A 13,801-nucleotide genomic window follows, 5' to 3' on the forward strand; every position below is an offset into this window, starting at 1 on the left:
CAATTGGTCCTTACAGTGTAAGCTTCTCTACGACCATTTGCATAGTAAATCTTTATTAACCAATGATATTTTCCTAATACCCAATCCTTCCTCACTTTTAGGTGTACAAATTCCATCCCATCTCAGCAGATGATATTTTCCAGCCTCATCCCCAGAGCCCCATAGGAAGTTCCTCATCATGGTTTCAATCGTTTTAACAATTGATCTAGGCATTTTAAACAATGACATCTAATCAATAGGTAGGTTAGCTATACGAGATTGTACAAGTATCGCTTTTCCTCCAATTGATAAGAACTTTGACTTCCATAAAGTTTAAATTGTACCCTCTACACCACTTTGTCCCAGGTTGAAACTAACAACCTATTATTAGAAATAGGAAGCCTTAAATAGCTGATTGGGAAAAAATCCAATTTACAACCTAAACCATTGGCTAACACTATAGATAAAGGTTCCACACAATTAACTCCAATCAACGAAGTTTTACTGATATTAACCTTAATACCCATCACTACCTCACATCATTTGAGAAATCTTCCAATGTTACTAACATGCATTAAATTAGCTTCACAAAATAGCAGCGTATCATCTGCATATTGTAAATGGGAAATAGAAGGACCATCAGATGCAACTTCAAAGCTACTGGAATTGCCTTTTCTTTCAACATTCGAAATCATAATATTAAAATATTCTACATAAAGGGTAAAAAAGAATGGGGAAAGGGGGTCCCCTTGGCGTAGCCTCTAGAGGCTCTCAAAAAGCCTTTAGGGCTTCCTTTGTTAGACTAACATATCCTTAAAGTTAACCACATGCTTTAAAACTTTTAAAGCATGTCCTCTCAATAACCACATGCTTATACTTTTTAATTAAAAATAAGACATTATTTTTACGTTTGAGTTCATGCAAACTCGTTACATTCCAACTAAGTATAGACATTAAAATTTAAAAGAAGATGCACTTTGGTCATCCAGACCCTGATTGAAATAAAGCTACTCCAGCATCAAAGATTCGTCCAAAGCTGCAGAACCCGAAGAGGACGAAGGAGTTGTCAAAGCACTGCTGACCTCCACCACTGCTGCATCATTGATCACCACACCTCTGGCAGCTACTCCTTTAGCTGGGCCTCCCTAAGCAATGAGTCTCTCAGACCTACGAGGCAGCACAGATATGGGCATACCAGAATTCTTCTTAGCAAAACCTTTTACAGGTGTTTTTTTCTTCTCTCAGCCCTCCATTTCTGAATAACCTCATGCAACACAACTCTAATGGGGACATTGTAATCCATCCCCATATCATCCAGCATCCTTCCATCCAGTTTTGCCTCAGTCCTCCTCTTTCGATAACATCAAGTCAAATGCTCCAACCACATAGTACAGAGCAAACTCTTGAGCATCTTGCTAAGCTTGAACAAAGCCCTCTATACGTTCATTGTTAATAGGGTCAATCTCAGGTGCCTGAACCAATTCACCGACTAGCTCTGGTCCTTGAATGATGTTCCCATCAACTTTATCAAGACCAAAATCTACTGCTACTGGTTCAATCATTTGGGAGTTTGCAATGATCTCCAGGGGCACTCCGGGTCTGCCTCAACCAAGGCTAGTTGCATATCAAAGACGACTACATCAAAGAGGATTGGTTGCCCAACAATAGCCTCACCATCTACTGCAACAACCTCTCCTGCAATCTCCTCATCAGATTTAACTACCACTATGGCCAAAGGCTCCACATCAATAGGATCAAAAGTCGGAGTTCTCGGAGCCACCCTCTTCACCGCCTTCCTAGCCGGAAGCAACCTCACCGTTCTTGGAAAAAAAAAGAGCACAAAACAAAGCAAGGGTAAAGAGATCACCGATGGAGATCATTCCTTCATCTATATGCCTGAACCAGAGAGATGATGAGGAGATCTTACCAAGAAGGCTAACCTCCTTTCCAAAGATCTTATTACCCATGAAAGGTATACATGTACTCCAAGGGTCAGCCTCATCAACATAAAAAATTGGGTCTCCCAATCCTCTAGTCTCAATCACCTTTTCAAAGGTAGTCTTCTCCAATGGTAGACCTGCGGGACTAGAAGATCCCTCAGCACAAGAAAAGATTTGTACCTCAAGACCACCATGATTCACAAGGGAAGATGGACCAGCAGAGTCCACCAAAGAAGCCAACACCTTATTGTTCCAAGAAGAATTAACACAATTTGGGAAGATCTATGTCCTCTCTTCTAGGGAAAGATGATCAACATTCCCCACTGTGGATGCCTCCTTATGCTTCATGATTAACCATGAATATCTCTCTGTCGAATTTGGAAATCGGTTAACTGCAACCCACTTCTTTTCAAATTCTCGAAATCTTGGCCTTCGCGCTCTAGCAGGCTGCCTTAATCTTTGAATTTTTCGGCTAGATTGCCTTTGACCCTTAAAACCGAAATCAGAATCCTGGCCAACTTGAGCTTGAAGATCAACCCTAGAGTTTTCCACCACCACCATCTTCCCTTTCACTACCACTCGATCATAAATCAAAGAACAAAGGTCCACTCCTGACAAGACAGAGATATTGAAATTTTGACCATTAACCAGAACGTGAACTTTTTCAAGAACATGGGAATCAACCAGCTTCCAAATTTTAACTCTGAAAAAAAAATAGTCTGACCCCATAAAGTGATCCCAATTAATATCACAGTATTCCCCACATACATTGGCTATAGACTAGAAAATGGGAAGACTCCAGGCACTAAATGGGATACCCCCTAATCTGACACACACACAAACTTTCTACATATGCAAATCATGAACAATATGACTCCAACGATCTAACAAAAGAAGCCTACCCCTATTATGGGGTAATCTATTGTGAAGAGCCGACAAGACCTCCTCCATTGATTGAAGAAAGCACACTATTTTATTGCCAAGTGCATAAGATAAACCCCAGCCTCTATGAGCCCAATCACTAAGCCCAAAAACATCATTAAAAGGAAGTGAGAAAGATCCCACCACTAAGCTTTGGTTCTTCCAAGGTGGGCAGTCCCAATACTAGGATCCACCACTACCTTAGGAAGCACACCGTCTACCTCAATTACATTATAAGCTTGCATCTACATACTTTTTCATACTGTCGGGGAATTTTTTTCCGCAAAACAGAGACTTCTTATTCTTTTATTTTTTCTTGAAAATTCTCTTGTAATCTTTTTGTTGGCCTTTGGGGGAAAAGGAGAACAAGAAAAGAACACTGATAATAAAATTTGAAACTCAAAAAATATTATAGATCTTGCAATATGAACACTTATTGTTAAAGCAAAATAGATAGTTTAGATAATTTGTTACAATATACACTATTTTTAGAGCTTGAAATCGAAATTTGTTTTCACAACCATAATATTCAAGTCGAGATGATCTGTAAAGGTTTTCCAATCCTTGACTTGTAATTTTTGATGTGTTATGAAGTATTAGGATTTACTTATTTTGATAGGGCTACAATACTATTAAATCATTTTTCTTAAATAAAATACATCCAAATGAGATATAAAAAGTAGTGAAAAAATGGATTTTGAAAAATCAATTTGTGCCCAAGAGTATTTTAGAAATAATCTTAAAAATTAGAAAAAAATTGTGAAAATAAGTATTTATGGCTAAAATACTTCTCAATCTTTTCCAAAACAATAAAAAATATTAAAAAACATATTACAAATTTTTTTTTTAATCTTTTTGATTTTTTTTTTTAAAGTTCCTGCAAGATTACCCTAACTGATCAAAATTGGTCATGACCAGTGGCGAGTTTCGGGTAACCCGACAGTGTCCCCGTTGACTCAAGATCAGTTATGTGACCACTAACTGTGATTGTGTACTAATTATCGTCTCCCATCTTTTTCTTCCTCGTTGGTCCTAATTTCATGGTAGGAGTCCCAAAGAATCAGGGCTAGTAATTCTCATAGATTCAGGTTTGGATAATTAAGGTTTCCACACTTTTTATAGCAAATTTTGAGAAATTCAAGGTGTTGATATTTTAGGGCTTGGCATCGACAGATTGGGGAAATTTCAAAGAATATCATTGACAAATGAGGGCAAAAGGGGCACAAAAATATGTTTGGTACCTGATTTTTGTTCTATCTTAATTATATTTTCACTAACTTTTTACTAACGAAAATGGTACTTCCTGGCCCTCAAATTGTAGGGGATACGGATAAAAATTAGTACATATTTTGCATTCTTTATTTCTTTTTGACAGGGTTACATAGGAATGAAACTTGAGATGTTAAACTATGAAAATACAGCCTCTACTGTGCTGACCCAAGGTGAATTCCTAGTGCATACTTTGCATTATTTATCTATCGATTTTGTCGAGGGACGGTATAATGGAGGACCGTTTATCTCTGATGGTGGCATATGCTTTTAGCGACTGAATTTACAAACTAGTGGCAGAGAGTGATTGTGACTTCTTTGTACTAAAAATTTTAAATCGTCTTATTATATACTTTTGCTTTTGTTTTAATTTCATTGTAGGATCTCGAGATTTAAACAATTTAGAGAGAACAATAATAAATTGGAGGAAACATGGACATAAAAATACCATTGGCACCTATGATTTCCTGTCGATCAGAGTTCATTTTTTTCTCTAAAACAACATGTCTTGCCCTTGAAGTGTTGATGAGATAGGTGAGATTGATTCATGTTTTCTTTTATTATATTGATTTGGTTTTAACTTGATTGTAGTTTTTAATGATAGAATGTATATTGATTTGAGGGCTATATGTTCTTTTAAGGATCTTAATTAATTGAGAAAATGCTATGATGAAGATAATGATGATGTGTTGTTTTTTCAAGTCTTGATTTTGCTTCTTTGGAAACAAATTAGCAGAAGAGAAACCTGAAATAGTTATCTATATAATAGGTGGTAGCCTTCGGCCCTCGCCCTCACATCGAGACCATTGACTATATAATTCCGAGTGATGCAGTAAGAAGACTTGTACAATGGTTTGATACGGCTGTAGTCCTATCAAAATAAGGAAAGATTTCCCTCACAACTCACCGAAGATTACAATTTTGGTATTGTAAAGTGCTTCCCAGACGAGATTCAAGATGAGGCAATATTATGTTTTCATAAAGACCAAGCTTTAGAAACGAGAAAGGTTTCTATACTTCCCAGATTGTATAGAAAATATATGTTTTCCCCCATCTTACTGTCCAATTTATATCAAGTGAGTCACTAATCGTTTGATCTAGATCTGATACCTCAAAGTATTTTATTTTTATTTATTTTTACAAATTATACAAATATGAATTCGGTATGCTTCATTATCTCAAAGGGGTGCACCACCTACAAAATATTAAAAACAAATTTTGATAAAATATGATGACCAAAATACCCTTTAAAACTTTTCGAAGTATTTTGGTTATCTTATTTTATTGAGAAAAATTTAATATATATTTTTTTACGGTTGCACCTTTAAGAAAGGAGTCAATGCCAAAAATTTGGAGTTTTGTAAGCAAAATTAAAAATAAAATGGTATAAAGACATGGCATTGTGATTGGGACCATAATATATAGAAACATGACATTGTGATTGGGACGATGATATAGAGACATGTCATTGTGACTAAGGCCAGGCCATAATATTGAGATATGATATTGTGATTGCGACTATCTCAACCGTCCATTCGAAATGAACCGTGGGGATGGCATATAAAATTTATTCGAAATGAACCGTGGGGATGGCATATAAAATTTATTCGAAATGAACCGTGGGGATGGCATATCAATTTTATGCTGCGCCCTTTCAAAACTACATCCTAACATCTCATATCTGAATGCGACCGAAACATGCGCCCCCAGGGCCCCCTCCGCTAGAACATCACATCATGTTGATACGGCAAAAGTAAAGCACGTGGACACTCCAAACTTTAGCAATATGTGGACCCGGACAACATTTCCACCGAGTTGTCTAATTATTAAGGCCATCGCAAATCTATTAATTATAAAAAGGAAAAAAATTATATAAGATGGCAACCTTAAAAGGTAGAATTATTGAAACACGCTTTAATTGATTATTTCGACAACGAAATGTATAAATATTAAAAAAAAAAATGATTTTGAGTCTTAAGAATAGTGCATCAAGGTATCTAGACCGTTTATTTTCAAGATTTTCATATATTTATAAAATCTACTGGATTTTAATCATTTCTAGAATTTTAAATTTTATAATTAGATATGAAAATAGATTTTGAGATATTCGTAAAAAAAAAAATTGATGGGTAAGTCGCTGTGAAAGAAATAACAATAGCTTTTCTATGGAGAAACAAAAGGTTCACATCCACTTGACTGTACCTGCTTAAAACAGCACCAAACTTACACATGATAAATTTTGGAGGTAAGCCTTAATTGGATTGTATAAGATTGCAACCTTATAAAAACCACACCCTTATAAAAAATACGGGCAATGTTTTGCTTGATTGATGTTCCATTAATTTCGTAATATGTATAGAAAAGGGGCATCATTATTGTTTCATTAATGTTGGAAATTCTCAACCAAAGTACTCCAAACAAAGGCCATTTGCCCCAATTAGAAAACGATGGCACTACTGCTTTCTAATTCATCCATAAGAATCATACTTATATCACATGTACACCACTGTAATGACAATTACTTCACCAATAACTATATATGTATTCTCTTTAATAGACTGAGCTGTCATTCTGAAAGTCCATAAAACCTCGACACAAAATCACTTAATAACAGGACCAGAGATAGAGATAGAGATAGAGAGAGCTGGATGATCTGCGGCAGAGGGTACGTTAAAACGAGATTTAAGAAACATAAAATCACAAACATTATGTATATAGAGAGGATTAGCGAAAGCGAGATACTGACATAGCAGAGAAAGAGATGGAGAGAGAGAAGCCTCCACCAGCACCCTACCTGGGCACGATCCGCGCCCTGAGCGGGTTCTTCATGACGACCGTAAACGCGAACGTCTCTGTTGGGTCCGGCGGGGCCGACTCGTCCGGCACCCACCTGAAAGCCTGAACCATCCTAGCAAGCATCAAATGGACATGCAAAGTCCCCAGTGTCCAAGCAGGGCAAATCCTCCTCCCAATCCCAAAAGGCATCATCTTGACATGCCTTGACCCAGTTATATCAACATCTTTCCCATCCCCAACCAAGAACCTCTCAGGCCTAAACTCCTTAGGGTCCTCCCACATATTAGGGTCCTCAGAGAGCCAAGCAGTATAAAACTCAACACTAGCATCAGAAGGGACCCTATATCCAGCTAGGGTTGTGTCCTTAATAGCTGCATGGCTCAGCACAAAGTGGCTAGGTGGGTGCCTCCTAAATGTTTCCTTCACTATAGCCCCTAAATAAACCATCTTTTCTACGCCACTCTCAGTAATGGCCCCATCTTTACCCACCACTTCTATGATCTCTCGGTACAACTTTTCTTGGAGTTTTTGGTCCAAGACCAGGTGCAACATTGCCCACTCTATGGTGGTTGCACTTGTATCAGTGCCTGCATTGATGATCTCAGATACAAGGGACACCAACTCTTCATGCCCTAATTTTCCTCTCCCCTCTACCTCTAGATCAAACAAAGAGTCTATGTATGCTGCTCCTTTTGGGCTCACCATGTCACTGTCTTCTCCGCCATTAAGGAAAGCTTGGCGCCTCTCGATCAATGGAACTAAGCACTCCATTTGGGTTTTCCTCAGCTCTCTAGCAAACTTTAGCTGACCTCTAAACAAGGGGGTGAAAATGGGGAGGAAGTCAGGTAATTTAGGGGCTGATAAGAGCATGATGTCCTTCAACACATTGTCTAGTTTTAGGATCTCTTCCTCTGCAACTTTTGCCCCAAAACAGATGCACACCAGTATGCTAGAGATGGTTACCCTACAACTGGAGAGAACCTCAATGAAACCTTTCTCTTGTGCTTGGAGCTTGAGTCTCTCTAAGTGGTTCTTCATGGCCCAGGTGCGAATCCAGGAGAAGTCCCTCACTCGCGAGGGCGAGATCACCTCGGTGACCAGGTTTCGACGCAGGGTTCTCCAGAGGGGGCCGTACTCGGCCGAGTTGACGGTGCACTTTCCGACGCTGAAGACGAGCCTCGTGGGCGAGTCGACAGGCCGGCTCGCGAAGAGCGGGCCCTTCTGGATCAAGGCCTCATGGATGAGGGCCGCGTCGGTTATTATGATGAGGGTGCGCTGGCCCATCTGCATGGTGAATATGGGACCGTACTTGGCTCTGAGGTCGCGGACCACGAATATGAAAGGGCGGTTTTGGAGGACCACTTGGCCGAGATTGCCTATGATGGGCCAACCAGGTGGGCCGGGCGGGAGCCCCGTGCGGCCCCCTCCCGTTCGAGACCAGCGTTGCCACCACAGGGATGCGATGGCAAGGCATGTCACCACAAAGAGGATGTCGCTCAGGTGAAAAGACGAGGAGAGAGAGGAGATGGAGATGGAGATGGACATGGACATGGCTGGTAGAGAGAGAGAGAGAGAGGAAAAAAGAGTTAGAGTTTTGTATTGGATTGCAGAGTGTGAGTGAAGGGGTATTTAGAGAGAAGAATGGAGTGAATAAGGCCATCCACCAGCACAGGAGAGGATTCAATTCTTTTACCAAACACATTTAATTTCACTGGTTGGACTGTGCCCGTGAGCGGCGTTGCGAGTGGGAGTGTTCAATTTTTGGAGAATGCATAAATGTTTGGATTGGTGAGAGTTTGTTCACAACTGCTCTCTCCCTCTCTCTACCCATAAATGAGCAAAACACTCTGTTTTTCCCCTTCCTCATCAATTTACCCTAACCTCTCTCACCCATAAAGGCCCCTTTATGTGTCCCCCCTTACAACTGCCGTTATCCAATTTTTTTTATTTTAAATATAGGGCAAGTTTTCTATTGCTTCCCTTACCGCTTAAAATTTATATACTTCTCTCTCTTTCCAGACTCTCTATTATGAATCAATGGCTGAGATGACGTCTCTACACTATTTTATTTTTAATTTTTAATTTTTTACAAATTATTTTGTTTCCAAATTTTGCATCCACTCCTCTCTTAAACTCGCACTCGTAAAAAATATAAAAAAAATACTCTCAATCAAGTAAAATGACCAAAATACCCCTGAAAGATTTAAAGGGTATTTTGGTTATTATACTTTATCGAAAATAATTTTAATATCATTTTAGGTGCGCCCCATTGAGGAGAATGAGAAGTACCAAATTTTATTTTCATATAATTTTTATAAAAAATTAAAAATAAAATACTCTAAGATATCAGAGCTGGATCAAACGGTCAATAGCTCACTTGATCTAAATCGGACGGTAAGACAGAGGAGAGGAAGTATATATCTTCTAAGTTGTAGAAAAAGTATAAAAACCCTTCTTTAAAAATAAAGTAAGTGTATAATGCGGCATCTCCTTTACTAGGAAAATTCCCTGTTATCAAACAAAGAAGTATTACATTACTTGAATACTGCCTAACCTTATGTCGACACCATTTCTCCAATAAGTGGCATCAAATTTTGAAGTTTGCTTCTTGAGGAATTTTGTTGTTGTTGATAAAAGGGAATATTACCCAGGAACACTATTTCAAAGCATTTATTGGATGGGTTACCTTTTCCGGAACATCACTCGAAAGCCACCTGCATCAGCGGCTCCTTTTTTACCATAATTTCCCCAACCGTATAGCGATGGTGCCAAATAACTTGTAGGGATAATTACAAATAACCCCCAAGGCTATATTTTGTTTTTGTGTAAGTTACCCCAATTAAATTTTTTTTCTCACTTTTTACCTCAAAATATACTTTCTTAACAAATACTCTCTTCTCTTTTCCACGAAAAGGCAGTCTAGCGTATTCTTAGGGCGGTCCGACAGTGTAATGTCGATTCAGTAAATAATAGTGGCTGTTTGCCAGTACAAGTGGCGGTCCGGCACTGACAACGGGCGATCTGACAATAGGCCATGCAGTTCCACAACAGGCCATGCAGTCCGACAACAGACCCATGCGGTCCGGCAAAAAGCCCAAAGTGCGGTCTGACAGAGTCAACTAGAGGTTTGACACTTTTTTTAGTTTAACGGGGCCTAGCAATGTCAAAGAGCGGTCTGGCAACCCATGTATGCCGACGTGAATGTTTGGCCGAAATTAAATTTTTATGTCCAAAAAAGGGTATTTTTGTAAAAAAAAAAAGTACCTTTTTTTACTTGGAGGTATTTGCTAGAAAGGTATATTTTGGAAAAAAAAGTGAAAAAAAGTTTGGTTGGGGTAACTTGTATATAAAGTCTAGTCGTGGAAAGTCATTTACAATTTTCCTAACTTGTATTTATTTTATGGGTGTGGTTCGAGGCCCTAAACAATCAAAATAAGGCACACCTTCAAATAATGTCCAAAGATATTGGATATCTTTGTAATGGCTTTAAAATTTATTTTCATCACTTGAAAATCTTGAAAATTGATGGTCCACGAAATGCATTATAAACACATGAAAATCTTGAAAGTTGGATGGTCTACAAAATGCACTATTGCCTAGACTTGAAATCCATTTTTTCTCATATCCCTACATTTTGATATTGAGATGATAGACTTTAGAAATTTTGAGTATCAAAACGACCTCTTCTAGTGAATTTTTGAGGTGTGCCTTAATTTCATGGTTTAAGGCATCATTTATATAAACTTTTTTCTCTTTTTATTGAAGCTTTGTTTAAAGGGTGAGGTTTATATAAGGTTGCCCCTATTGATAAATTTCTTGACTTAAACGGATCCGATTCCTATAAAAAATTAATTGATTTTTTATATTTTTTTTATCATTTTGATTTATAAAATAATAGAAAGTCATCTTTTAATGTTTTAAATAATCAAAGAGAAATGAAAAATTATTTCTAAAAATCATTTTAATTCATAAATATTTGAGAGGGTCCACCAAATCCACCATTGTGATGTATGTGGGGCCCACATAGGGGCCCCATGAGTGGCACACCCCACTTAGTAGGGGTACTTTCTTATTTTCTAATCTTGTGAATCAAGACAATCAATTAAATTGAAAGTTTATGAAAAGTGTTTTGTAGATATTTTAATTGAATGTCTTGTGTATCTAGATTGTTTGATTAAAAGAATAAGGAATAAATATTTACTAAATGAGAAAGTATACATAATATTTTTTTATTTAAATATTTGATCGGAATAGGACTAAGAAATTGAGGATAATGTCATAACACATTCTTTAGAATCTTGATGATGGATGTAAAGAATGGATGACTCGCATCTCTCACTCCACAAGTCTCTTTAGATCGACAGTCAAAATTTGATCCAATTTAATTATGACAAATCATAAGATATAAAAAATATATAAAATGGACTCTCCCCCTTATCCAAATCTTTACACCAATTCTCTCTTCTCTCTTTAAGAATCATCTCTCTCTCCAAGAATTCTAAAAGGGACACGCCCCAATCTAGGGCTTCATATCTCTTTCCCTAAGTTTCAAGAGGAGGCACGCCCCGACATAGGCTACTCATTTTGAATTCCCAAGGGGACACACCCAATATATCTTCTCTCTATCTCTCATGGAAGTTCTAAGGGGCAAAACTTAGATTGGGATCGGTTCTTGATTTGTAGGTAGCAAAATGGAACATCCCCTTACTAGTAGATATCTCCCTCTCCCTTTGATTTATATCTTTCATCTCTCTAAAGATCAATCAAAGATAACTTGAACAAGACTATGGCTTTGAGAGAGTTTTGCCAATAAGTAAGAGAATCAAGATATCAATCATAGATCCCAAGCACCATCCGAAGGAGGAGACTCGACGTGGGGTATACTAAGCCTGATTGAGGTAATCTCTGGTAAATTTTTTTTAATTTTTTTTTTTTTTTATGTTAAGCTCTTTTATTCCGATAAAGCAATGTGTTAAGATTTTGATTTAAGTAATTGTATTCAATAGTGTTAGCAAGTGAGAATTGCGTTTCTCTTTTTCTCTTTAGTTGTTTTAAGAGTTGTTTATTTGTAATTGAAAATTGTGAGTGATCTTGTCGGAATAGGAATAAAAAAATAATAGTAATTTATATCCACCATGCTTGATCACATAGTCCTACTTAGGCCGGCAATACACTGGGCAGCCCAGCCCCCGGTTGGTCTAATCTACTGCCTAGACAAAAAAAATATAGTTGGATACTTGAGATGGGCCATGGCTATGGTTGACCCGTCCGGCCTGATCTAGGACCGAATGTGGGGCAAGGCACAGGCCAAGCTTGGGCTGCCCCTATACAGACTCGAGATTGGTTCAGGCTAGGCTCACCAGGCTCATTGCTAGTCCTTTACATGTAACTTGTTTCGCATGATGGGGGAACACCATTATTGCAAATGTTGGTTTGCAGTAGTTCCTTCAAGTGTTTCTTATGCACCATACTGCCTGTAAATGGATGCCTCATTTCTGCTTGGAGATCGGTTTCCACATTTTAAATCCTTTTTTTTATGAAAATGGCAGGAATTAACATATTGGAAATATTGAAAGAGAGTCACGGACCCAAAAAACACTGGCGGTAAGTTATATTTTGTGGAGTAGTTTGAGGTCAGCCCAAAAGAAGGATTTCAAACCTAGAGCAATAATAATTATAGGATATACATAAATAATAAATTAATATAATATATATTATAAATAATATTATATTAATTAATTTATTATAAAACATACAATTAATATATTAATAAATATTATATAAAAAAAGCTGATACATAATATATATATATATATATATATATATATAAAACATAATATTATAATATAATATTATATTATTTTATAATGTTATAATATTATATAAGTTTTGGGAAATATCTTCCGGGAAACTCAAACTATGGACCGGCACCTTCCAGGTCTCTACCAAATTCTTTTCAAACAGCAGAGGCCAAGTCCACGAGATACCAATTTTAGGAGAGGCATCTCCTTAGGATACCCATTTCAAGGGAGCCAAACAAACCTTATGGAGTTCAGTAGTTGGCTCATCCGACCTATTTGGGGTGGGAATTTACTAGGACCCAACCCGAGACCTGATTACTCAACCTGGTCCGGATTCGAGTATGGATCCAATATTTGGACCTGGTGGGTCAGTTCAGGCTCCAAATCTTAGATCCGCCCCTGACCCGACCCTTTTACTTTAAATTTATGTAATGTTTATCATATATAAATTTATAAAGGTTAATATAGAAATATATACGTACTCTTTTGTCTTCTTTCAATACTCTTCTTTTTATAGCTTTACCCACCCTTTCTATATATATATATATATATATATATATATATATATATATATATATATATATATATATATATAAAAGGTTATATATATACTTTTTAAGGTTATATATAAAATATAAAGGTTATATATATTGATATATATTATTTTATATATGCTTTTCATTTCCTCTTTTCACAAATCTTTTTATTGGCCATAAAATGAGAAAATTGATGAATTATTGCCTATATATTTTTATTAGCTATTTACATATTTTTTGATAAATTTAGTAAATTTTTGGGACATGTTTTTAAGTAAGTTTTAAATTTTTAGCGAATTTTTATCTTTCTATGTATAATCCATTCCTCCAAATAAATTCCGGGGCCGGGTTCGGGTCTATATATTCTGGAGCCTGTTAGCTCTGGGTCCCATGTATGGATTTCGGGTTCGGGCTTGGGTGTAGGCAGACCTGGACCCTATCCGTTTGTTCCCACCCCTAGAGCTACTTCCTCATGGCTCCACATCCCATTCTCCTTTGCTACTCCCCTCTTATATAAATAAAGGGAAAGTTTTTTATGCAATCACTATGTTTTTTACAG

The 13,801-nt window shown here is 37.2% G+C and overlaps 1 protein-coding gene across 1 annotated transcript; it reads right to left on the reverse strand.

Moving 5' to 3' along the window:
* Window positions 1-6,546: 6,546 nt before the first annotated feature.
* Window positions 6,547-8,506, reverse strand: CYP77B1 (cytochrome P450, family 77, subfamily B, polypeptide 1). The gene has a single exon (XM_006857999.4). The coding sequence runs from the start codon at window positions 8,454-8,456 to the stop codon at window positions 6,900-6,902; it is 1,557 nt and encodes a 518-aa protein (XP_006858061.4). The 5' UTR covers window positions 8,457-8,506; the 3' UTR covers window positions 6,547-6,899.
* Window positions 8,507-13,801: the final 5,295 nt, after the last annotated feature.

This window comes from Amborella trichopoda, chromosome 2 (genome assembly GCF_054954075.1).
Source record: "Amborella trichopoda isolate Santa Cruz 75 chromosome 2, AtrichopodaSantaCruz75HAP2 v2.0, whole genome shotgun sequence".
Lineage (NCBI taxonomy): Eukaryota > Viridiplantae > Streptophyta > Magnoliopsida > Amborellales > Amborellaceae > Amborella > Amborella trichopoda.